At 36.5% G+C, this 27,454-nt stretch overlaps 1 protein-coding gene across 1 annotated transcript in view; it reads right to left on the bottom strand.

Annotated features, from left to right (window-relative positions):
• LOC100376805 (KICSTOR complex protein SZT2-like) overlaps window positions 1-27,454 on the bottom strand; it is a 140,314-nt gene that overhangs the window by 24,675 nt on the left and 88,185 nt on the right. The window contains exons 45-55 of the mRNA XM_085503501.1: window positions 24,108-24,311; window positions 19,534-19,655; window positions 16,751-16,825; window positions 16,029-16,103; window positions 11,452-11,628; window positions 10,905-11,073; window positions 9,968-10,146; window positions 9,461-9,653; window positions 8,190-8,314; window positions 1,952-2,128; window positions 865-1,138 (exon numbers count right to left, since the gene is read on the bottom strand). Coding sequence (XP_085359627.1) covers window positions 865-1,138; window positions 1,952-2,128; window positions 8,190-8,314; window positions 9,461-9,653; window positions 9,968-10,146; window positions 10,905-11,073; window positions 11,452-11,628; window positions 16,029-16,103; window positions 16,751-16,825; window positions 19,534-19,655; window positions 24,108-24,311 — 1,770 coding nt within the window. The remainder of the gene's footprint in view (window positions 1-864; window positions 1,139-1,951; window positions 2,129-8,189; window positions 8,315-9,460; window positions 9,654-9,967; window positions 10,147-10,904; window positions 11,074-11,451; window positions 11,629-16,028; window positions 16,104-16,750; window positions 16,826-19,533; window positions 19,656-24,107; window positions 24,312-27,454) is intronic.

The following is a 27,454-nucleotide window of genomic DNA, read 5'->3' on the forward strand; positions in this document are numbered from 1 at the left end:
TTGTGTATGGCGTGATGTATTGTGTATGGCGTGATGTATTGTGTATGACATGATGTATTGTGTATGACATGATGTATTGTGTATGACATGATGTATTGTGTATGACATGATGTATTGTGTATGGCGTGATGTATTGTGTATGGCGTGATGTATTGTGTATGGCGTGATGTATTGTGTATGGCGTGATGTATTGTGTATGGCGTGATGTTTTGTCACGAAAACAGCATAAATCTATAGAAACTTTGATTACAACTACTCAATCTTGACAACATAACTGGAGATAATAAACACTGATAATTACATATAACAATGAAGTAAATCTGATAAAAAGAAGCGAAGTTATGGTTAAATAACATGAAAAATATATGTATCCACATGGTAATAACGATATATTGTGTATGGCGTGATGTATTGTGTATGGCGTGATGTATTGTGTATGGCTTGTGTATGACATGATGTATAGTGTATGACGTGATGTATTATGTATGGTGTGATGTATTGTGTATTGTGTATGGCATGATGTATTGTGTATGGCGTGATGTATTGTGTATGGCATGATGTATTGTGTATGCCGTGATGTATTGTGTATGACATGATGTATAGTGTATGACATGAAGTATTGTGTATGGTGTGATGTATTGTGTATGGCGTGATGTATTGTGTATGACATGATGTATTGTGTATGACATGATGTATTGTGTATGTCATGATGTATTGTGTATGGCGTGCTGTATTGTGTATGGCGTGATGTATTGTGTATGGCGTGATGTATTGTGTATAACATGATGTATTGTGTATGGCATGATGTATTGTGTATGACATGATGTATTGTGTATGATGTGATGTATCATAACACATACATACCCTCTTTCTCTCTGGCATATATTTGCATAAACTGTGAACCATGTCTCATGACTGGATCTTTAATGCCACCATAACTACATCTTTGCATTGTTATGACAGGAACTTGATCTCGTAATATCTCGTCAAACACTGGTACACCTGGCTGGATATGGTGAGATGGCGCTGATCTCATTGTACTGCTTGGACCACGTCTACTATGCTCTCTCATTGGTGGAGCTGTACGCTTAACCAGCTTATCAATATCATCTGATGATCGACAGTAGGGATTCATTTCCTGAATGGCAAAACAAAAGTATAAATATAATTATATTGAAACAGGAAGACATCATAACGTCTGTGTTGTGCAACCATATTTAATTTTTTGGTAAGACCTGTATCCATTAAAGAATTAGGACTAATTGTTTCAAAAATGTATTTCTCAAGTTCAATATTATGGTCATCAAACAAAATATCACAATTGTTTTAAATTATGAATTTTAGCATGCAAGCGGCAAAGTATGTGAAAAACACAGTAACTTGAATGAATATTGTATTTTGATGTAACATTTTATTTTTCCAGAATATGTTGTTATGTATATTATCATACAGTGTCCTCTGCCGATACAGTTGTGTAATAATAAAGTCAATTTGGTCTTGGAATTAATTTTTTTGTAATATATTATCCATATTTTTGTGAATGCACTCTCTATTTAGAGATCACAAGTTGACATTGCATGCAGTACTGTTCAGAAAACAATGTAAAAATTTGCTTTCATTTTTTAATTTGATTTATTTATTAGTTTTTTTTTAAGTTTTGGTTTTCATACATATATGTGGCGATAGTTAAAATAAAACAAAATAAAATGTTTGTATTAAAAACAGCAAACAAGAAAAGATATAATTAAAAAAAATGTATGTCATACTTCTGTATCTTCATTAAACAAATATTGCTATTATTTGCAGTCAACACATTTTTTTTTTATTGTATGATAAACCATACTCTGTTCTGCAATCTCCATTGCTACTTGAATGAATGGAAAAAAGACAATATGCATATTAATTTACATTTCTAATATTAAGATGCAATTCAACAAAAGAAGTGTCTTACCTTCCCCTTGTTGTCTTCAAGATCCCCAAAGTTTCTATGTTGAAATAAGCCAAGTTTTTGATTCACAATACATTGTAAGAGATGAGATCTTGCATTATGCCATTGAAACAAGCGATTACCAAGTTTATCAAGAGTACCATTCAATTCTGATGACCAGTTGTAGGTGTATAATGTTATCTGCAATATAGGACAATACAAATCATTCTTCATTCAACATTCTCCTGCCATCTCTAATATAACTAGTCACTGTTAATGACATATTCCCTGTTGCAATTAGGAACAATCTTATATATGCCAAAAATAAAGTAAAGCGACAACAAGCCATGTATGACACAGTCTCTGTTAGTTATCAAATTTAAGGTATATAGTTTTTTTAGTAATATAGTTTGAAAATAAACATGTCAGAAGACCAGCATGTAGTGTAGGTCGTGGTTCACTGCTGCTCCGGTAGACCCTTCATTTTACAGTATTTCAGTTTGTAAGTAAGCCTCATTTATTACAAACAATTGTGGGGGTAGTTTGTGATACCTTACGTGACAGAGCGATGCAAATTGAAACTAGGGCAAGCATAAAAGAAAAAGATAAAGTGGAACCGATGAATACACCAAAGCCATTGACTCAGAGATCCATTACGCAGTATGTGGATACCGCCAAGGACAGTCCGAGTGGGGATGCTAGTGATCAGGACTTCCAACGTTTTATGAAAGAAGCGATCCTGGGTATTGATTCCAACCTATATAAAATAGTGAATGACCTGAAGAATACAAACAAAAGAGTCGACAGAGTGGAAAATGAACTAAAAGAAAGACAAGCTAGTTTCGAAAACTTCGCAAAAAAGAATGAGCAATCATTCCACACATTAAATCGTAAAGTCGGCGAACTCTCTGCACGAGTATATGAATAGGAGAAACAAAATAAACTGTTACCGACACACAATGACGAGCTACGTCTACGACAGATGAAACAAGACAGGTACTCACACAATTATAATTTGTGATTTGGAGGAATCAAACAAACCAAAGATGAAAATTGCATAGAAATTATTGAAAAACTGTTAGTTGAAAAATTCAAAATGGCTTCTGGGCAAGTCGTTGAAAATGCAGACCGCCTCCGGTCAAAAAGTAATGGGAAAACACCTAGCCATATAATCGCAAAATTAAAGAACTTGTAGTCAAGAATGCCAGATCCGTTTTAAAAGATTCGCCTATTTTTGTTGCCCGTGATCTCATCCCGGAAGACTATAAAGTAAAACAGTCGTTGAAGGATGTGATGACGAAGGCTTATGAAGAAGGCAAAAAACAAACTTTTCACGATGGTAAACTTTATATTGAAGGAACACTTTATAGAGGGTAAACCATTTATGTATTGATATAATTTGTTTAATTTAGCTTTATTCCATGTTTTGTGTGATTTGTAGATGAACATTGCTATATTCATGTGCTAATTAGGATACATTGTGTGGAATACACACCTGTTTAATGATGGTAATTAGCCACACTGGTATTTAACTTGTATTTTGAACCTTTTGTGATTAACTACAGACAAGATGTTTGTCACTCGATACAGTTTACCAAATTTTTTTTTTCTTCTTCTAATTGTTTTTTTTTTTTTTTTGGTTTTCATTTTGTTGATGATGACTATGAATTATTGGTCTACTTCCTTTCGATTTATTAAAAGGGTCTTTCGGAGCAGTATTGATTGTTTCACTGCTCTCTTTCATCATGCAGTTTGCAATTGGGTGTATTTGTTACTGCTACGTTTTTGAACCACATCTCAAGGTACATTTACATGTAGTCAATTTAGACAATTTAATTATGGCGACTGAGTTGAAAATATTAACACTTAATGTAAATGGCCTGAGAAGTTATTCTAAAAGAGCAAAAATATTTAACTGGATTAAAAGTAAAAATGCAAATATTGTGTTTCTTCAGGAAACCCATAGCACGGCTGGAGATCCAAGGCAATGGTCTATTCAAACAAATGGTCACTGTGTTTATTCCCATGGTACTAGTAGCAGTAAGGGTGTACTTACTATTATTCACAATTTCAAATATGATATTACAGATGTTGTTTCCGACCAGAGTGGGCGTTTTGTTTTAATCCGTATGTTAATAAATAATAAACTGTTCATTTTATTAAACATTTACGCCCCAAACGACCAAAACTCTCATTACCGGTTTTTAGATCACATAAACACCACTGTTCAAAAATACAGCCAAGACGTGGACACACAGATTATCTGTGGTGGAGATTTTAACTATACCCCAGACATTGCCTTGGATCGCCACGGAGGTAATCCTCGCACCTGGAACCGTTCCGTTCCAATGCTAGTTTTAGTAATTTTATAGAAAAGTATGATTTAGTTAACATTTGGAGAATACGCAACGTTTTACTTGGCGAAGGGGTGTCTCGACACCTGTTCAAAGTTGATTGTATTATTTTCTTATTTCTGACCATATGCAACATATTGTTAGTATGGTGGACATTGTACAAGTTTCTTTCAGTGATCATTCATGTGTGTTCATCACAAGATTCAATTCATGGACCGTCGTTTTGAAAGGTTAATATCAGTCTACTGGATGATATCAATTATGTAAATGAGATGCAAAAATTATTACACGATTGGCTATCTGAAATTAATAATTATTCTACTCCAACTCTATCTTGGGATTATTTAAAATACAAAATTTGCAAATTCACTGTAAATTTTAGTAAAACTAGGGCAAGACAACGAAAGGGTAAATGAATCTCACTCGAAAATAAATTTGAAGAGTTGGATTTATTGTGTTCATCTGACCCTTCAAATGTAAACCTTGAACAGTATAACCAGGTTAAAAATGAACTTGACTCTTGTAATGATTATATTACACGGGGAGCAATTATCCGCTCTCTGTCCCAGTGGACAGAAAGTGGAGAAAAAAGTACTAAGTGCTTCCTAGGGCTAGAGAGACGTAATTATCTAAAATCCCACATACAGAGAATAGTTAGTCCTGAAAATATTGTTCACGAAACTCCCTCTACAATTCTGTCTGAAATAAGACAATTTTACAAGGCGTTGTACAAATCTAAGCATAAATCGCGCTATGTTAATTTTGAAAACTGTGATTTATTTTCCAATCAGACAATACCCAAACTCTCACAGGCTCGGCAAGAGTTGTGTGAAGGTCTGATTACAGTTGATGAGGCATACCATGCTCTAGTAGTCACAATGCCGCGCTGTAAAACGCCTGGGAATGATGGTTTACCGTCCGAATTTTTGGCAGTCCCTTGTTAAGGAATTGAATTATGCATATGCCAATGGAACTCTTTCAGCGTCTCAACGCCAAAATATAATAACATTAATAGACAAAAAGGGAAAGGAGACCAATTTCACTAATTAATGTGGATGCTAAGATAGCCTCTAAATGTATTTCGAAGCACCTTGATAAAGTACTACCTTCTTTAATTCACAACATCCAGTCAGCTTTTGTTAAAGGGAGAGATATTTTGAACTGTGTTCGTTTAATTAAGGAAATTCTCATGACAACTAAGGAAGAAAAGCTGTCAGGAATTTTGATGGCAATAGATTTTGAAAAAGCCTTCGATTCTCTGGAGTGGGATTACATTCTACACTGCCTTAAAATGTACAATTTTGGGCCGTCTTTATTAAGGTGGTTTGATGCTATATACTGTAACATTGAATGTACAGTTATAAACAATGGATACTTTACAATCGAACGAGGCGTCAGACAGGGGGATCCCCTTTCACCGGCACTATTTATACTTGCACTTGAAATATTTCTTTTGTCGATAAGGTCAGATCCAGATGTTGAAGGAATACGGTTAGATAAAGATAGATGTGAAAGGGGTTGCGTTCGCCGACGATCTTACGTGTTTCTTGCGTAATATGGATTCCGCGTCCAAAGTGTTAACTTTACTGAACGACTTTGAAAGGCTCTCTGGACTAAAAACAAACTGGGGAAAAACAGAATGCATGTGGTTGGGGCACTGGAAAGATCGGAAGGATACGCCATTTGGATTGAAGTGGCCCAGAGAGCCAATTAAAATCGTTGAGATATACTTTTCTTATAATACATCATTGGCAACAAGATTAAATTATGCAAAACCATTGGAAAATTTGGCATGCACTTTTAAATTCTGGAAACAAAGAAATCTTACTCTCATTGGAAAATCTCAAATTATTAAATCACTAGCAGTCTCCAAAATAATATATTGTATGCGCATGACCAACACACCTCATACAATTCTTTCTCAAGTGAACACACTTTGTTTTAATTTTTTTATGGGGCAGAAAAGATAAAATCGCAAGGAGCACGATGCTGTCAGATATAAAGGATGGAGGTCTTAACATCCCAGACGTATTTGTCTTGAAGGATTCATTTCGAATCCAAACAATTAAGAAATATTTGGACCCCACATTCCATCACCCATGGAAAGATTTCTTCACATAGACTACAATCCGTAGGCCGCTCATTTCTATTTAACTGTGACTTCAGCATCGAATCTCTTCCTATAAATTTATCTAATTTTCACAAAGAAGCTCTTACGGCATGGAACAAACTTCTACACCTGACTGGAAATAACCCATCTAGATTTATAATTTGGAACAATCGCAACATATTGATTGGAAATAAGTCAGTATATTACTCTAATATTAGCAACGGTGGCATCACATATATCAACGATCTTTTTACAAACGGCACGATAAAAACAGCAGCTGTATTTCGACAAGCTTAAAATTTATCAAGTGTTGATTACTTTCGAGTTCTGGGAATTATTCATTCTATCCCCCCCTGGCTGAAGTACAATCATACATGTACAGCCAATAGGAAACATTCACCATGTATTTATATTGACAAAAAGTTTGTTCCAATGAGTGTTGTTTCTAAATATACAATTAAACGACAATTGGGAAAATCAAAATACCAAAGGCCGACAAGCGCTAGCAAATTCATGAATGATTTTGATATACCATTTTCGAGTTTGAGAAAGTTGTATATTTTACCATTTTATTTCACGATAGACACTAAATCACGAGTTTCAATTTATAATTATACAATGTATCATTTATTTTATCATTGTATTTTCTCCCGTAATTTCTGGACAACATTCTCGAGGTGGTTCCCAGAATGCATTCCAACAGATGGTTTTCCGAGTGTTCAGGATATAATACTCGGTTCAACGGAATTGTCCCAACTCACAAATCATCTTCTCATTCTTGGTAAAATACACTTGTATAAATGCAAACTGCAAGTAATCATTCCAAATTTTAATATTTACATAACCATGGTCAAAGATATAAACGAGATTGAGGAATATATTGCAACGAAGAATAGTAAACTTGAGGTACATAACAAAAAGTGGTCAATCATACAGGATAGACTCTCACTCAGACTTATTAAAATTGAAATTAAAATAGTCAATATTTATTTATGTATTCATTTTCTATCTAGCTAGATCTTACCACACACAGTTTCTTTTGAAATCATATCTTGAGATTAAGCCTTCTGCAATGTAATGTATATGTTTTGTTTGTCCAGTTATATACATAAAAGTAAATAAATATCATAAAAAAAAAAGATTCCAGAAGATGATGCTTGATTATGATGATTTGTTAACATCAAAATGATTGACATTCAGTCATCTTGTATTGAGAGATATTGCTCTAGAACAGCATTGATTAAACAAGCAGCCTATTGGCTGAGATAGCTCCACTGTTAGCAATGCACAATTCAATTAAAGAACAGAAGATATCATTAGAAAATGAACAATATGTATAGTATCAAAGCAACCAGACTTCAACAAGAATTCAAAAGGATCACTTTTCACTGAAAATGACAAGAATAATCATCAAAATTAGATAATTGAAGATATCATCATGAAATGAACAAATCTGAAAGAGGACCACATGTAGTACCTAACATTGACGTGGACGCAAACATGAATTTGTACCAAGTGACTAAGAGTCCTGGCCACCACACTGTCTTCTCAAAACAACAACACTCTTATCATCACACTGTCTCCTTTAAAATGTTGCTTTCAATCATAATGCATTTACAACCAAACTACAGTTATCTAACCACTTCACAGATATAAATTTTTACCACAATAAACTACTCACAACCAAAATGATAACATTTTCAATCAAAACAAGTATTGTCAAGTTCTGTTTTTGTTCAAATGAAAACATTTGCACAAATATATTGAATTTATCACTGGCTGTGTCCAATAGTCTTACCGTTTTATCATTGACTTGCATATGTAATAGCCGTTGTCTTGGTACCACTAATTTTCTCTCATCCTCCCCTCCACATGTTGACAGACCAGGATCCAATGGATCAAATCGTTGGAAACTTTTATGAGCTGTTAAACAAAAAAATACATCATTTGCATATCATACTTTTATGTTTACAAGTCATGAAGACATATCAATGTTTACAAGTCACGAAGACATATCAATGTTTACAAGTCACGAAGACACATCAAAGTTTACAAGTCACGAAGACACATCAAAGTTTACAAGTCACGAAGAGCCATCAAAGTTTACAAGTCACGAAGACCCATCAAAGTTTACAAGTCACAAAGACACATCAAAGTTTACAAGTCACGAAGACACATCAAAGTTTACAAGTCACGAAGACACATCAATGTTTACAAGTTACGAAGACACATCAATGTTTACAAGTCATGAAGACACATCAATGTTTACAAGTCATGAAGACACATCAATGTTTACAAGTCATGAAGACACATCAATGTTTACAAGTCATGAAGACACATCAATGTTTACAAGTTACGAAGACACATCAATGTTTACAAGTCATGAAGACACATCAATGTTTACAAGTCATGAAGACACATCAATGTTTACAAGTCACGAAGACACATCAATGTTTACAAGTCATGAAGACACATCAATGTTTACAAGTCATGAAGACACATCAATGTTTACAAGTCATGAAGACACATCAATGTTTACAAGTCATGAAGACACATCAATGTTTACAAGTCATGAACACATCAATGTTTACAAGACATGAAGACACATCAATGTTTACAAGTCATGAAGACACATCAATGTTTACAAGTCATGAAGACACATCAATGTTGACAAGTCATGAAGACACATCAATGTTTACAAGTCATGAAGACACATCAATGTTTACAAGTCATGAAGACACATCAATGTTTACAAGTCATGAAGACACATCAATGTTTACAAGTCATGAAGACACATCAATGTTTACAAGTCATGAAGACCCATCAATGTTTACAAGTCATGAAGACACATCAATGTTTACAAGTCATGAAGACACATCAATGTTTACAAGTCATGAAAACACATCAATGTTTACAAGTCATGAAGACACATCAATGTTTACACGTTATGAAAACTCATCAATGTTTACAAGTCAGGAAGACACATCAATGTTTACAATTCAGGAAGACCCAACAATGTGTACAAGTCAGTTTGGAGGAATGACAAAATAGAAAAAGAAAGTCACTTACTATCTTGATTTATCAGGGATGGATAATTAGGAATCTCATCACCAGGAAGTCCTGTATCTACAGTACATCTCCATTGATGCATATTTCGACCAATCACAATGTACTTCTTAGTAGAACCAGGTTGTGATGGAAGAGATGTTGATGATGTTGCCAATGGAGATGAGAATGACGATTCTGATTTATCTTCACTGTACTGAAAATACAAAAATTATGTTTAAGTGTTTGTGGTTTGTCGGTAAATCCTTAAGATGAGACTTACAAGGTTTACACATTTTTAAACTTCAAGATGCAATGCTTTTTATGTTGCTGGAAAGGCATTATGAAAATAAAAGTAAGGAATAAAGGAAATTTATAAAACTTTCATTGTTGTTTTGTATTTGAATTGTTGATTGTTACCCATGATGCAATGCAATACATCTTCTGAATTCTGTATTCAGTTCCAAGAATTGTAGTTTATGACCTCAGACAGGTAACAAACATTTTAGGTTCAATTTATTTCATACTTACTGGAAATACTAGTTTAGATAACTCAATTGGATAAAAAAATCCATCACCCATTTCTTGGAACACTTTAAGTGTCACATCTGAAGACACTGATCTAATCAGTGAGAGGAATTCATTGATTGCTATATCAACAGAGAACCTGGATGTCAAAGAAGCTTTCATTTTATGCAATGAGGGAACACCTAAAACAATATAATATTTAACAGTATTATTTGTTAAGAAGAGTTACGATTGCAGAGAAAAAAACAAAAAAAAAAACAAGAGAATTGGTGAGTTCAAATTTTCAGAAAACACATAACACACTTTATGTCACTCTCACAGCGAGAAAGTCTTCTCAAATAGCTCATACTCAAAGGTTGTCAATTAAATGAAGATACTGCTACCCAGCCTCTTTCAGATCAGCCACTTATCACATGCATGATTGTATGAGAAAAAATCAGTTCCATTGAATTACTTGTTGGACATGCCAAAGAGCTGGATACATCAATCAGATATCTTGTAACAATAACTAAAATCAATTTCATAATTAAACCAAATGATATTGTTGTCTTACATTACAATATAGTTGAATTAATAAAAACATTCAAAATGCATGACAACATGTGACCCCGTATGGCATTTACTATTGGAAGGCTGTTGTGTTTGTTTTCATTCACAGTGAATACAGATTTATAGGGGGAATTCAGCCAATGTTTAATGCTGACGTAATGGGCAAATTAATCAACCTTACATATAATTGGCTGGCTAACAAATCTACAGAAACAATACCAAGATCTTGAGAATAATCTCTTGTTCTATGGAATGAATTTGTATAAAAAAAATCCTCAATTATGCATTTTGTATGAAAAAAATTATTCATTTAATAATAATATGCTTTCTAAAGTTTAACAAAATATATAATGAAATTTGAAAAAAAACTAATGATGTAATCTTGACTCACCCAACTTATACGCCCAATCTAATAATTCTACACATGTATCTCTATATATTGGATGTAATACACCTCGTAAACCTTCAGCCAATTCTTGATGGTATTTAATTCGTTCCAAAAGTCGTCTTTGGTGTTGTCCTTCTATTTCCTGCACATTAGAAATGTCTTCTACTTTTCCCTGAAATATAAAGTTAACAATAATGAGCTCACCACACGAAGAGGCAGAAAACAGCGAAATTTGCATTGAATGACTCAAGATAGAGATACATGTAAAAACTTGAGCAGCATGTGTAACAAATAACTATGATTTTATCATACAAGTACAACCTTTCAATACAAATACAATGTATTTTGATCATAGATATGCACATATTTCATATGTACACATTATTTATTAGATCGTATGGAAATAGTTGCAAATTTACAGAGTTAATGTTCTTGCATCAAAATTTGTTACCCTATGCCGTAAAAATACAGGAATTGATTGCCGAACACTGATGACAGGAACACAGCACACAGGATTAACATAGTCAAACTTCCATGATAACCAACTTACCTTAGGGCTTTTAGATATTGTCATTGGACTCATTGATCTAGAGTGTGCTGGAGAGACTTTTGGAGAATCCTGGAAAGCAGCGGGATCATACAGTGGTCGACGTGATGATTTACAAGACATCTGTGCATCCAGTAACTTCTGCATACTGCCCTCTGGAGCAGCAATTGAAGAAGATCGCTATGGAGACGGAAGCAGAACAATGTGAGTTCTCAGAATACAGAAAGATGTATCAACCAATCAAAGCAGCACAAAACAGTGTTAACTCTTTCAATTCAAATGCTGTCAAACAAAAGTATTATTTAGCAATCATAAGCATAATTTAGGCACACTACTCTAGACATAGGACATGACCCTACATCAGAAATGTACCAAAAAGAGGCAAAATTACATGACAAATAGCAAAATTATCACAGCATTTGTAGCAATCAGCTCATATTAATTGCTTGATGTAATAATGAATATTAATGATTTCGATAAAATCAAGTTTATAAACAAATAGTGCATTTGTTCCATTATAAGCACGTCTGCAATAGAAGATGACATGCTTTAATTAAGTTAGAAACCTACTCATAAATGCAAATACACAGAATATATTCATTTTTCAGTGCCCCCTTCAGCCGATTTATCCAGGAAACCACTGACTCAGTGCCCCTTCAGCCGATTTATCCAGGAAACAACTGACTCAGTGCCCCTTCAGTTGATTTATCCAGGAAACCACTGACTCAGTGCCCCTTCAGTCGATTTATCCAGGAAACCACTGACTCAGTGCCCCTTCAGCCGATTTATCCAGGAAACCACTGACTCAGTGCCTCTTCAGTTGATTTATCCAGGAAACCACTGACTCAGTGCCCCTTCAGTCGATTTATCCAGGAAACCACTGACTCAGTGCCCCTTCAGCCGATTTATCCAGGAAACCACTGACTCAGTGTCCCTTCAGCCGATTTATCCAGGAAACCACTGACTCAGTGTCACTTCAGCCCATTTATCCAGGAAACCACTGACTCAGTGCCTCTTCAGCCGATTTATCCAGGAAACCACTGACTCAGTGCCCCTTCAGCCGATTTATCCAGGAAACCACTGACTCAGTGCCCCTTCAGTTGATTTATCCAGGAAACCACTGACTCAGTGCCCCTTCAGTCGATTTATCCAGGAAACCACTGACTCAGTGCCCCTTCAGCCGATTTATCCAGGAAACCACTGACTCAGTGTCCCTTCAGCCGATTTATCCAGGAAACCACTGACTCAGTGCCCCTTCAGCCCATTTATCCAGGAAACCACTGACTCAGTGCCTCTTCAGCCCATTTATCCAGGAAACCACTGACTCAGTGCCCCTTCAGTCGATTTATCCAGGAAACCACTGACTCAGTGCCCCTTCAGCCGATTTATCCAGGAAACCACTGACTCAGTGCCTCTTCAGTTGATTTATCCAGGAAACCACTGACTCAGTGCCCCTTCAGTCGATTTATCCAGGAAACCACTGACTCAGTGCCCCTTCAGCCGATTTATCCAGGAAACCACTGACTCAGTGTCCCTTCAGCCGATTTATCCAGGAAACCACTGACTCAGTGTCACTTCAGCCCATTTATCCAGGAAACCACTGACTCAGTGCCTCTTCAGCCGATTTATCCAGGAAACCACTGACTCAGTGCCCCTTCAGCCGATTTATCCAGGAAACCACTGACTCAGTGCCCCTTCAGTTGATTTATCCAGGAAACCACTGACTCAGTGCCCCTTCAGTCGATTTATCCAGGAAACCACTGACTCAGTGCCCCTTCAGCCGATTTATCCAGGAAACCACTGACTCAGTGTCCCTTCAGCCGATTTATCCAGGAAACCACTGACTCAGTGTCCCTTCAGCCCATTTATCCAGGAAACCACTGACTCAGTGCCTCTTCAGCCCATTTATCCAGGAAACCACTGACTCAGTGCCCCTTCAGCCCATTTATCCAGGAAACAACTGACTCAATGCTCTCCTTCAGCCCATTTATCAAGAAAACCACAAACTCAGTGACTTTTGAGCCCATTTATCCAGAAAACCAGACTCAGTGCCCCTTCAGCCCATTTATGCAGGAAACCACAGAAAATGTGCCCCTTCAACCAGTTTCTCCAGAAAACCATAGACTCAGTGCCCCTTCAGCCCATTTATCCAGGAAACCACAGACTCAGTGCCTTTTCAGCCCATTTATCCAGAAAACCACTGACTCAGTGCCTCTTAAGCCCATTTATCTAGGAAACCACAGAAAATGTGCCCCTTCAGCCCATTTATCCAGAAAACCACTGACTCAGTGCCTTTTGAGCATATTTATCCAGAAAACCTCAAATTCAGCACCCTTTCAGCCCATTCATTCAGAAAACAACAGACCAAGTGCCCCTTCAGCTCATTTATCCATGAAACCATTGACCAAGTGCCCCTTCAGCCCATTTATCCAGGACACCACAGACTCAGTGCCTGTTCAGCCTATTTATCCAGAAAACGACAGACTAGTGCCCTTTCAACCCATTTATCCAGGAAACCACTGACTTAGTGCCTTTTCAGCCCATTTGCCAAATTGAATGCTAATATTGATTTGTGATGTCACAAAACAGATTAATCTAAGTTATAAAGAGTTGACTTTGATTGTTACACTATGCCAGCTTGCTGCAGACAAATTAAAATAAGCATGCAATGCACATCAAACCAGAGATACAATTCTGACACAATAATACAGTATTTACTCATTACTCAATTAGTAGCATTTACATGAATAGAAAATGTACTTATGATAAACTGACTATTTAAAGACCAATGTCAGAGAACTTCTCTACACATACATAATTTATATTCAGAATAGTGATATAAAATTACTACTGTCATATTTGCAGAATAGTGATATAAAATTACTACTGTCATATTTGCAGAATAGTGATATAAAATTACTACTGTCATATTTGCAGAATAGTGATATAAAATTACTACTGTCATATTTTCAGAATAGTGATATAAAATTACTACTGTCATATTTTCAGAATAGTGATATAAAATTACTACTGTCATATTTGCAGAATAGTGATATAAAATTACTACTGTCATATTTGCAGAATAGTGATATAAAATTACTACTGTCATATTTTCAGAATAGTGATATAAAATTACTACTGTCATATTTGCAGAATAGTGATATAAAATTACTACTGTCATATTTGCAGAATAGTGATATAAAATTACTACTGTCATATTTGCAGAATAGTGATATAAAATTACTACTGTCATATTTGCAGAATAGTGATATAAAATTACTACTGTCATATTTGCAGAATAGTGATATAAAATTACTACTGTCATATTTGCAGAATAGTGATATAAAATTACTACTGTCATATTTGCAGAATAGTGATATAAAAGTACTACTGTCATATTTTCAGAGTCACATACATGTATAGGGCTACCTGTGTAGTAACATAAAAGTCAATAACTTTAATAACAACTTTACCTGCGTTTTATAGGAGCGGTTTACAGCAGGAAAGCAGCTATTAATCTCTGCTGTTTAGGACATATTTTTAATATTGGCCAATATTGACACAGTGTACATGTAATTTTTGTAATGTAGCTATACAGGTAATACAGTAATACTTAGGACACATATGTTATTCAGTAAATCTTATTTAAAAGGTGACCCAGTTTGTTCTAGTCTGATTGATGTGCAAGCACTTTGTGAAATGAAGGCAGATGTCTGCTGTTTTATTTGATACAAAAACTGTTGGATTTATACATTTTTATAAAAAATAAACATGACTTTGTTTACTTCATACCTCAGTGTGAAGTACCAAAGACAAATGAATATGGATTATTACAGTAATCCAAGCATCTAGAAAATCAGAGCAAGTGATTGCTTCAATATATTTCCCGAAATGAAAATACTTATATTAGGTATTTTCAACTACATAATTGATGCAAACTTCTCTCTACCACCACCACCACATCAATCTATCAACCCCCACATGACTGCTCTAATATTCACAGTAAAAAGACATGTTGCATTACAAATTCCATGCATTCAAAACAAAATTATAAGAAAAGTTTTGTACACCATCATGGATTTTAATATTCAATGACCTCAATTGACCACAAATGTGCAAACAATCATGTTACATACAAGTTGTTTGCACTGAATGATTAATTAATGTATTTAGTAAGGCTTTCTCTGATTGTTCATGAATCTTCATCCTAGGACAATTCATCATGTACATATTCCAAGATTTGGTGAATGCTATTAAGAAAACTTAGTGTTCAATTTCAAATTTGTCTTGCTACACTCTGTTACACTCTGGTAATTATATATGCATAGATTAATGTATCCATTATGCAAATTGAGAATATTTACATTCAAATTACAACCTAAAGCAAAAAAAGAGCAGTTTGGACACAGCTCAAGGTCAACTCAAGGTCAAGTAGTACAAATTCATCATGGTAGCACATCTGTCAAGTTTATGACTCTAAAGTTCAATCTTTGTGATTATTCTACAAGCACCCACAACTATCATCTAGAGAGATGAAAATAAGGTCACACCACTTCACACCGGGAACAGAACATGTCTACCTTAAGCGGCTGAATCCATTTTCTAAGAAAAGGTGGTGAAAATTGTTCAGATAAAGGTGTCGCAGACTTGGACCGCTGCAAATAACGAGTCAGAAATGAGCAAAAATGGTGATATTAGATATAGTATTCAATAAATTATCATCATCCACTTCTGCAACACAGGTTAAAATGAATCAATATTGGGATAATATTAGTCAGGAAAGTTTGAGTAGAGTCAGGCAAGCCAGGGTAGAATCAGGCAAATCCGGGTAGTGCCAGACGCGTCCAGGTAGAGTCAGACAAGGCCAAGTTGTGTCAGGCAAGTCCAGGCAAAGTTAGGCAAGTCTGGGTGAAGTTAGGCAAGTCTGGGTGAAGATAGGCAAGTCCGAGCTAAATTAGAGTTAGAAAAGTCAGGGTAAGGTTAGAAATTAGAAGTATAAAATTCAAGATAAGCAAGCATTTATGAATGTCAAAAACAACTGCATGAAATAATTTTTTGGAAAACTGGTTTCACACCAATAATGAATTAACGCGATGGTACCGAAAAGGGTTACCTTTAGAAGTCATGCACCAGATTATTTTAATTGTACTAAGCTACCATACAACAAAGTAAACAGAACATGGCAAATTAGTGATTTATAATAACCAGCCATGTGAAGTGAGAGCTATTGAAGAGAGATTTTACCAAGGTTAGTATATGGACAAGAAGAAACAGGTAGGGTCACCTAAATAATTCACTGTACCTGCTGTCTAAAAAAATATGGTTTCTCACTTGTGCCAACTGGTGAAAATACATCAGCCATGGATATACCATGTCGCTGTCAAACAAAATAAATATAAAAATCCATATATGACAAATTTATTGCAATTATAGTTAACAGTCACTACAATCACTGCTACAGATGAATTGTTTGAAAAGTGGAAATCTCTGATTCATTTAAAAATTTTTATGAATTATTTCTCACATTTCGTGATTCGATCATAACTCTGAGTGCAACCATCTCTGAATACCTTGAGTCAGAAATTCAGTCAGCAAAATGTCTTTTTGGTTTGAACATCACCTGCAATTTTGATGAATGGTTGATATAACCAGAAAACACAGACATAACACATGCACCACTGTCTGTGTTTTGAATCAGCGGACTAATTGCCTGACGAGCACTGGTAGTAGGGGTATTCAGAGACACTAACAAGACCATCAGCGGACTAATTGCCTGACTAGTAACTGGTAGTAGGGGTATTCAGAGACACTAACAAGACCATCAGCTGACTAATTGCCTGACTAGTACTGGTAGTAGGGGTATTCAGAGACACTAACAAGACCATCAGCTGACTAATTGCCTGACTAGTACTGGTAGTAGGGGTATTCAGAGACACTAACAAGACCATCAGCTGACTAATTGCCTGACTAGTACTGGTAGTAGGGGTATTCAGAGACACTAACAAGACCATCAGCTGACTAATTGCCTGACTAGTACTGGTAGTAGGGGTATTCAGAGACACTAACAAGACCATCAGCTGACTAATTGCCTGACTAGTACTGGTAGTAGGGGTATTCAGAGACACTAACAAGACCATCAGCTGACTAATTGCCTGACTAGTACTGGTAGTAGGGGTATTCAGAGACACTAACAAGACCATCAGCTGACTAATTGCCTGACTAGTACTGGTAGTAGGGGTATTCAGAGACACTAACAAGACCATCAGCTGACTAATTGCCTGACTAGTACTGGTAGTAGGGGTATTCAGAGACACTAACAAGACCATCAGCTGACTAATTGCCTGACTAGTACTGGTAGTAGGGGTATTCAGAGACACTGACAAGACCATCAGCTGACTAATTGCCTGACTAGTACTGGTAGTAGAGTATTCAGAGACACTAACAAGACCATCAGCTGACTAATTGCCTGACTAGTACTGGTAGTAGGGGTATTCAGAGACACTAACAAGACCATCAGCTGACTAATTGCCTGACTAGTACTGGTAGTAGGGGTATTCAGAGACACTAACAAGACCATCGGCTGACTAATTGCCTGACTAGTACTGGTAGTAGGGGTATTCAGAGACACTAACAAGACCATCAGCTGACTAATTGCCTGACTAGTACTGGTAGTAGGGGTATTCAGAGACACTAACAAGACCATCAGCGGACTAATTGCCTGACTAGTACTGGTAGTAGGGGTATTCAGAGACACTAACAAGACCATCAGCTGACTAATTGCCTGACTAGTACTGGTAGTAGGGGTATTCAGAGACACTAACAAGACCATCAGCTGACTAATTGCCTGACTAGTACTGGTAGTAGGGGTATTCAGAGACACTAACAAGACCATCAGCTGACTAATTGCCTGACTAGTACTGGTAGTAGGGGTATTCAGAGACACTAACAAGACCATCAGCGGACTAATTGCCTGACTAGTACTGGTAGTAGGGGTATTCAGAGACACTAACAAGACCATCGGCTGACTAATTGCCTGACTAGTACTGGTAGTAGGGGTATTCAGAGACACTAACAAGACCATCAGCTGACTACTTGCCTGACTAGTACTGGTAGTAGGGGTATTCAGAGACACTATCAAGACCATCAGCTGACTAATTGCCTGACTAGTACTGGTAGTAGGGGTATTCAGAGACACTAACAAGACCATCAGCTGACTAATTGCCTGACGAGTACTGGTAGTAGGGGTATTCAGAGACACTAACAAGACCATCAGCTGACTAATTGCCTGACTAGTACTGGTAGTAGGGGTATTCAGAGACACTAACAAGACCATCAGCTGACTAATTGCCTGACTAGTACTGGTAGTAGGGGTATTCAGAGACACTAACAAGACCATCAGCTGACTAATTGCCTGACTAGTACTGGTAGTAGGGGTATTCAGAGACACTAACAAGACCATCAGCTGACTAATTGCCTGACTAGTACTGGTAGTAGGAGTATTCAGAGACACTCAGCGGACTAAATTTAGAAATGATGCACCTACACTATGGAATATCCTACTTTATCATGAACACCAATTATCTGCCTTCATACTGACATAACATTTTCTAGCAATGCAAAACTGCACTGTGAAATCACAAAACTGCATTGTGAAATCACAAAACTGCACTGTGAAATCACAAAACTGCACTGTGAAATCACAAAACTGCACTGTGAAATCACAAAACTGCACTGTGAAATCACAAAACTGCACTGTGAAATCACAAAACTGCACTGTGAAATCACAAAACTGCACTGTGAAATCACAAAACTGCACTGTGAAATCGCAAAACTGCACTGTGAAATCACAAAACTGCACTGTGAAATCACAAAACTGCACTGTGAAATCACAAAACTGCACTGTGAAATCACAAAACTGCACTGTGAAATCGCAAAACTGCACTGTGAAATCACAAATTCATCACAGTTATGATTTCCTTTTAGGGAACATTAACAAACTTTTTCTTCACAAATTATCAAATCAAAACCATTTCCAGCATAGCATGTGAACTATATATTGGAGTGATACCAAAATATAATTTTTACCTTGTACGTTATGTTGACAGGTGATGTACTAAGACTTGTATCTCCTGATTTTATGCTACCAGGATCTAATGTCTGCTTCAATGAATCAGGAGATGAACCAATTCCTTTACTTATTTCAGTACCTATGGATTGATAAATGAAGTGTGTACATGTGTGTATAGCTGGTATAGATATATACATGTATTATGTGACTGGATTAATGAATGAAGTGTGTACATGTGTATAGCTGGTATAGATATATACATGTATTATGTGACTGGATTAATGGATGAAGTGTGTATATGTATGTATAGCTGGTATAGATATATACATGTATTATGTGACTGGATTAATGGATGAAGTGTGTACATGTGTATAGCTGGTATAGATATATACATGTATTATGTGACTGGATTAATGGATGAAGTGTGTATATGTGTATAGCTGGTATAGATATATACATGTATTATGTGACTGGATTAATGGATGAAGTGTGTATATGTGTATAGCTGGTATAGATATATACATGTATTATGTGACTGGATTAATGGATGAAGTGTGTACGTGTGTATAGGTGGTATAGATATATACATGTATTATGTGACTGGATTAATGGATGAAGTGTGTACGTGTGTATAGGTGGTATAGATATATACATGTATTATGTGACTGGATTAATGGATGAAGTGTGTATATGTGTATAGCTGGTATAGATATATACATGTATTATGTGACTGGATTAATGGATGAAGTGTGTACATGTGTATAGCTGGTATAGATATATACATGTATTATGTGACTGGATTAATGGATGAAGTGTGTACATGTGTATAGCTGGTATAGATATATACATGTATTATGTGACTGGATTAATGGATGAAGTGTGTACATGTGTATAGCTGGTATAGATATATACATGTATTATGTGACTGGATTAATGGATGAAGTGTGTACATGTGTATAGCTGGTATAGATATATACATGTATTATGTGACTGGATTAATGGATGAAGTGTGTACATGTGTATAGCTGGTATAGATATATACATGTATTATGTGACTGGATTAATGGATGAAGTGTGTACATGTGTATAGCTGGTATAGATATATACATGTATTATGTGACTGGATTAATGGATGAAGTGTGTACATGTGTATAGCTGGTATAGATATATACATGTATTATGTGACTGGATTAATGGATGAAGTGTGTACATGTGTATAGCTGGTATAGATATATACATGTATTATGTGACTGGATTAATGGATGAAGTGTGTACATGTGTATAGCTGGTATAGATATATACATGTATTATGTGATTGGATTAATGGATGAAGTGTGTATATGTGTATAGGTGGTATAGATATATACATGTATTATGTGACTGGATTAATGGATGAAGTGTGTACATGTGTATAGGTGGTATAGATATATACATGTATTATGTGACTGGATTAATGGATGAAGTGTGTACATGTGTATAGCTGGTATAGATATATACATGTATTATGTGATTGGATTAATGGATGAAGTGTGTATATGTGTATAGGTGGTATAGATATATACATGTATTATGTGACTGGATTAATGGATGAAGTGTGTACATGTGTATAGGTGGTATAGATATATACATGTATTATGTGACTGGATTAATGAATGAAGTGTGTACATGTGTATAGCTGGTATAGATATATACATGTATTATGTGATTGGATTAATGGATGAAGTGTGTATATGTGTATAGGTGGTATAGATATATACATGTATTATGTGACTGGATTAATGGATGAAGTGTGTACATGTGTATAGGTGGTATAGATATATACATGTATTATGTGACTGGATTAATGAATGAAGTGTGTACATGTGTATAGCTGGTATAGATATATACATGTATTATGTGACTGGATTAATGGATGAAGTGTGTATATGTGTATAGCTGGTATAGATATATACATGTATTATGTGACTGGATTAATGGATGTAGTGTGTATATGTGTATAGCTGGTATAGATATATACATGTATTATGTGACTGGATTAATGGATGAAGTGTGTATATGTGTATAGCTGGTATAGATATATACATGTATTATGTGACTGGATTAATGGATGAAGTGTGTACATGTGTGTATAGCTGGTATAGATATATACATGTATTATGTGACTGGATTAATGGATGTAGTGTGTATATGTGTATAGCTGGTATAGATATATACATGTATTATGTGACTGGATTAATGGATGAAGTGTGTATATGTGTATAGCTGGTATAGATATATACATGTATTATGTGACTGGATTAATGGATGAAGTGTGTATATGTGTATAGCTGGTATAGATATATACATGTATTATGTGATTGGATTAATGAATGAAGTGTGTACATGTGTATAGCTGGTATAGATATATACATGTATTATGTGACTGGATTAATGGATGAAGTGTGTATATGTGTATAGCTGGTATAGATATATACATGTATTATGTGACTGGATTAATGGATGTAGTGTGTATATGTGTATAGCTGGTATAGATATATACATGTATTATGTAACTGGATTAATGGATGAAGTGTGTATATGTGTATAGCTGGCATAGATATATACATGTATTATGTGACTGGATTAATGGATGAAGTGTGTACATGTGTATAGGTGGTATAGATATATACATGTAAGTAAGTAAGTAAGTAATTCTTTATTGCTATCGTATCCCATTTGAGATCTTGACAAAAAGTACAATAAAGTCAAAAACATGTAATAATAAAAAAATGAAAATAAAAGGAAATACTAAAAATACAGTAAATGAATGAAATAAATACACATCTCACAATAAGAGATAAATGAATAATTGTAATATAATGTAAATAAATGTAAATCTGTGTTTTGTGGGGTTTTTTTTTTTTTTGAGGCAGCTGGTACTGAAGTTATTGTTTGATTTTTTGCTCCCTAAGCATAAAGCAAGTATAAATGTGTTTTGAAATGTCTTTAATTATGTGATCGTTTTTATTATTTAATATGTTTATTAATGTCTCTCCATGCATTTTATGTTTAGTAAAAAGGCTGGTTCTTTCTTTATCATATAGCTGGCACGTGAAAAGGAAATGTTTCTCATCTTCAATTTCTCCAAGATCACAGACAGGGCATATTCTATCAGAGATGGAGATGTTTTTGTATCTGCCTGATTCAATCTGTAAACGGTGGGCACTTATTCTAAGTTTAGTCATTGCAGCACGATATAGTGGATTTTTAATTATTTGGAGGTATTTCTCAAAAGAAAAATCAGTTTTTATTTCTCTGTATGTTCTCAATTTGTTTTTGTGATGCACGCCCTTATCATCATCAAACATGCATTCTTTACTTTTTTTCTGGAATTGCATTTTAAGTTTTTCTGTGATGTCTTCAATAGTAGCATTGCTGTATTTAATTTGCCCATCTTTCCAGATATTACTTAAATTTAGGTTTTCCAAAATCTTTTTCACACCAGATACCCAGTTTTTAGTACCAGAATCATGCATCTTAATACCAAGCTTGTATGCTTCACATACTAATGTATTTTCAGGCATTTCCTGAACCCTCATCCAATATTTTAACAATTGTTTTGTACCCTGTATTGTAAGAGGGTACCTCCCTAATTCAATTAAACATGGCAAGTTTGAGGCTCTGCTGTTCACCTTTAATAAAAACTTGCAGAATGTATTATGTGACTGGATTAATGGATGAAGTGTGTACATGTGTATAGCTGGTATAGATATATACATGTATTATGTGACTGGATTAATGGATGAAGTGTGTACATGTGTATAGCTGGTATAGATATATACATGTATTATGTGACTGGATTAATGAATGAAGTGTGTACATGTGTATAGCTGGTATAGATATATACATGTATTATGTGACTGGATTAATGGATGAAGTGTGTACATGTGTATAGCTGGTATAGATATATACATGTATTATGTGACTGGATTAATGGATGAAGTGTGTACATGTGTATAGCTGGTATAGATATATACATGTATTATGTGACTGGATTAATGAATGAAGTGTGTACATGTGTATAGCTGGTATAGATATATACATGTATTATGTGACTGGATTAATGGATGTAGTGTGTATATGTGTATAGCTGGTATAGATATATACATGTATTATGTGACTGGATTAATGAATGAAGTGTGTACATGTGTATAGCTGGTATAGATATATACATGTATTATGTGACTGGATTAATGGATGTAGTGTGTATATGTGTATAGCTGGTATAGATATATACATGTATTATGTGACTGGATTAATGGATGAAGTGTGTACATGTGTATAGCTGGTATAGATATATACATGTATTATGTGACTGGATTAATGGATGAAGTGTGTACATGTGTATAGGTGGTATAGATATATACATGTATTATGTGACTGGATTAATGGATGAAGTGTGTACATGTGTATAGCTGGTATAGATATATACATGTATTATGTGACTGGATTAATGGATGAAGTGTGTACATGTGTATAGCTGGTATAGATAGCTGCCATGTGGCAAGTTGATAAGTGCATCTTGAATGCAGTAAAACAGTAGATCACTTACATATGGGTGAAATTGTTGGTGACATAGCCCGGGATGGACCCAATGAATAACTCTCTGTATATCCAAGCGTTGTTGTTAGTACTTTGTATTCCATGATGACATCACAAAGAGAATACCTCATTGCTAACTGTAGTTTGTTTGTCAACTGTGGTATATCCACATTGCCTCGTTCCCATATGCATAGTTGAATCAAGGCTGTAGGACCTGTCAATTTATAAAGTAGAATAGGAGGGTTATCAATTTGACATTGAGAAACAGGTCTGCTATCAAGGACATATTTTTGAAAGATTTCTTATTCTTATGATTTTAAAAATTAATAGCTTAGCTATAACCACTCAAAAAAAGAGATTTGTAATTATAACTTAAAAGTAATCATAATGAGGGTTAGGGTATACAAACACCATACCATCATGCTCACTGGGCCGATATGGGATTGGATCAACCTTCATGGAATACAAACACCATACCTTCATGCTCACTGGGCCAGTATGGGATTGGATCAACCTCCATGGAATACAAACACCATACCTTCATGCTCACTGGGCCAGTACGGGATTGGATCAACCTCCATGGAATACAAACACCATACCTTCATGCTCACTGGGCCAGTATGGGATTGGATCAACCTCCATGGAATACAAACACCATACCTTCATGCTCACTGGGCCGATATGGGATTGGATCAACCTCCATGGAATACAAACACCATACCTTCATGCTCACTGGGCCGATATGGGATTGGATCAACCTCCATGGAATACAAACACCATACCTTCATGCTCACTGGGCCACTATGGGATTGGATCAACCTTCATGGAATACAAACACCATACCTTCATGCTCACTGGGCCAGTATGGGATTGGATCAACCTCCATGGAATACAAACACCATACCTTCATGCTCACTGGGCCTGTACGGGATTGGATCAACCTCCATGGAATACAAACACCATACCTTCATGCTCACTGGGCCAGTACGAGATTGGATCAACCTCCATGGAATACAAACACCATACCTTCATGCTCACTGGGCCAGTATGGGATTGGATCAACCTCCATGGAATACAAACACCATACCTTCATGCTCACTGGGCCAGTACGGGATTGGATCAACCTCCATGGAATACAAACACCATATCTTCATGCTCACTGGGCCAGTATGGGATTGGATCAACCTCCATGGAATACAAACACCATACCTTCATGCTCACTGGGCCAGTACGGGATTGGATCAACCTCCATGGAATACAAACACCATATCTTCATGCTCACTGGGCCAGTATGGGATTGGATCAACCTCCATGGAATACAAACACCATACCTTCATGCTCACTGGACCAGTATGGGATTGGATCAACCTCCATGGAATACAAACACCATACCTTCATGCTCACTGGGCTAGTACGGGATTGGATCAACCTCCATGGAATACAAACACCATATCTTCATGCTCACTGGGCCAGTATGGGATTGGATCAACCTCCATGGAATACAAACACCATACCTTCATGCTCACTGGGCCAGTATGGGATTGGATCAACCTCCATGGAATACAAACACCATACCTTCATGCTCACTGGGCCGATATGGGATTGGATCAACCTCCATGGAATACAAACACCATACCTTCATGCTCACTGGGCCGATATGGGATTGGATCAACCTCCATGGAATACAAACACCATACCTTCATGCCACACTGGGCCACTATGGGATTGGATCAACCTTCATGGAATACAAACACCATACCTTCATGCTCACTGGGCCAGTATGGGATTGGATCAACCTCCATGGAATACAAACACCATACCTTCATGCTCACTGGGCCTGTACGGGATTGGATCAACCTCCATGGAATACAAACACCATACCTTCATGCTCACTGGGCCAGTACGAGATTGGATCAACCTCCATGGAATACAAACACCATACCTTCATGCTCACTGGGCCAGTATGGGATTGGATCAACCTCCATGGAATACAAACACCATACCTTCATGCTCACTGGGCCAGTACGGGATTGGATCAACCTCCATGGAATACAAACACCATATCTTCATGCTCACTGGGCCAGTATGGGATTGGATCAACCTCCATGGAATACAAACACCATACCTTCATGCTCACTGGGCCAGTACGGGATTGGATCAACCTCCATGGAATACAAACACCATATCTTCATGCTCACTGGGCCAGTATGGGATTGGATCAACCTCCATGGAATACAAACACCATACCTTCATGCTCACTGGACCAGTATGGGATTGGATCAACCTCCATGGAATACAAACACCATACCTTCATGCTCACTGGGCTAGTACGGGATTGGATCAACCTCCATGGAATACAAACACCATATCTTCATGCTCACTGGGCCAGTATGGGATTGGATCAACCTCCATGGAATACAAACACCATACCTTCATGCTCACTGGGCCAGTATGGGATTGGATCAACCTCCATGGAATACAAACACCATACCTTCATGCTCACTGGGCCAGTACGGGATTGGATCAACCTCCATGGAATACAAACACCATATCTTCATGCTCACTGGGCCAGTATGGGATTGGATCAACCTCCATGGAATACAAACACCATACCTTCATGCTCACTGGGCCAGTATGGGATTGGATCAACCTCCATGGAATACAAACACCATACCTTCATGCTCACTAGGCCGGTATGGGATTGGATCAACCTCCATGGAATACAAACACCATACCTTCATGCTCACTGGGCCAGTACGGGATTGGATCAACCTCCATGGAATACAAACACCATACCTTCATGCTCACTGGGCCAGTACGGGATTGGATCAACCTCCATGGAATACAAACACCATACCTTCATGCTCACTAGGCCAGTACGGGATTGGATCAACTTCCATGGAATACAAACACCTATCTTCATGCTCACTGGGCCAGTATGGGATTGGATCAACCTCCATGGAATACAAACACCATACCTTCATGCTCACTGGGCCAGTACGGGATTGGATCAACCTCCATGGAATACAAACACCAAATCTTCATGCTCACTGGGCCAGTATGGGATTGGATCAACCTCCATGGAATACAAACACCATACCTTCATGCTCACTAGGCCGGTATGGGATTGGATCAACCTCCATGGAATACAAACACCATACCTTCATGCTCACTGGGCCAGTACGGGATTGGATCAACCTCCATGGAATACAAACACCATACCTTCATGCTCACTGGGCCAGTACGGGATTGGATCAACCTCCATGGAATACAAACACCATACCTTCATGCTCACTGGGCCAGTACGGGATTGGATCAACCTCTATGGAATACAAACACCATACCTTCATGCTCACT

This window comes from Saccoglossus kowalevskii, chromosome 9 (assembly GCF_978046115.1).
Source record: "Saccoglossus kowalevskii chromosome 9, keSacKowa6.1, whole genome shotgun sequence".
In the NCBI taxonomy this organism is placed as follows: domain Eukaryota; kingdom Metazoa; phylum Hemichordata; class Enteropneusta; family Harrimaniidae; genus Saccoglossus; species Saccoglossus kowalevskii.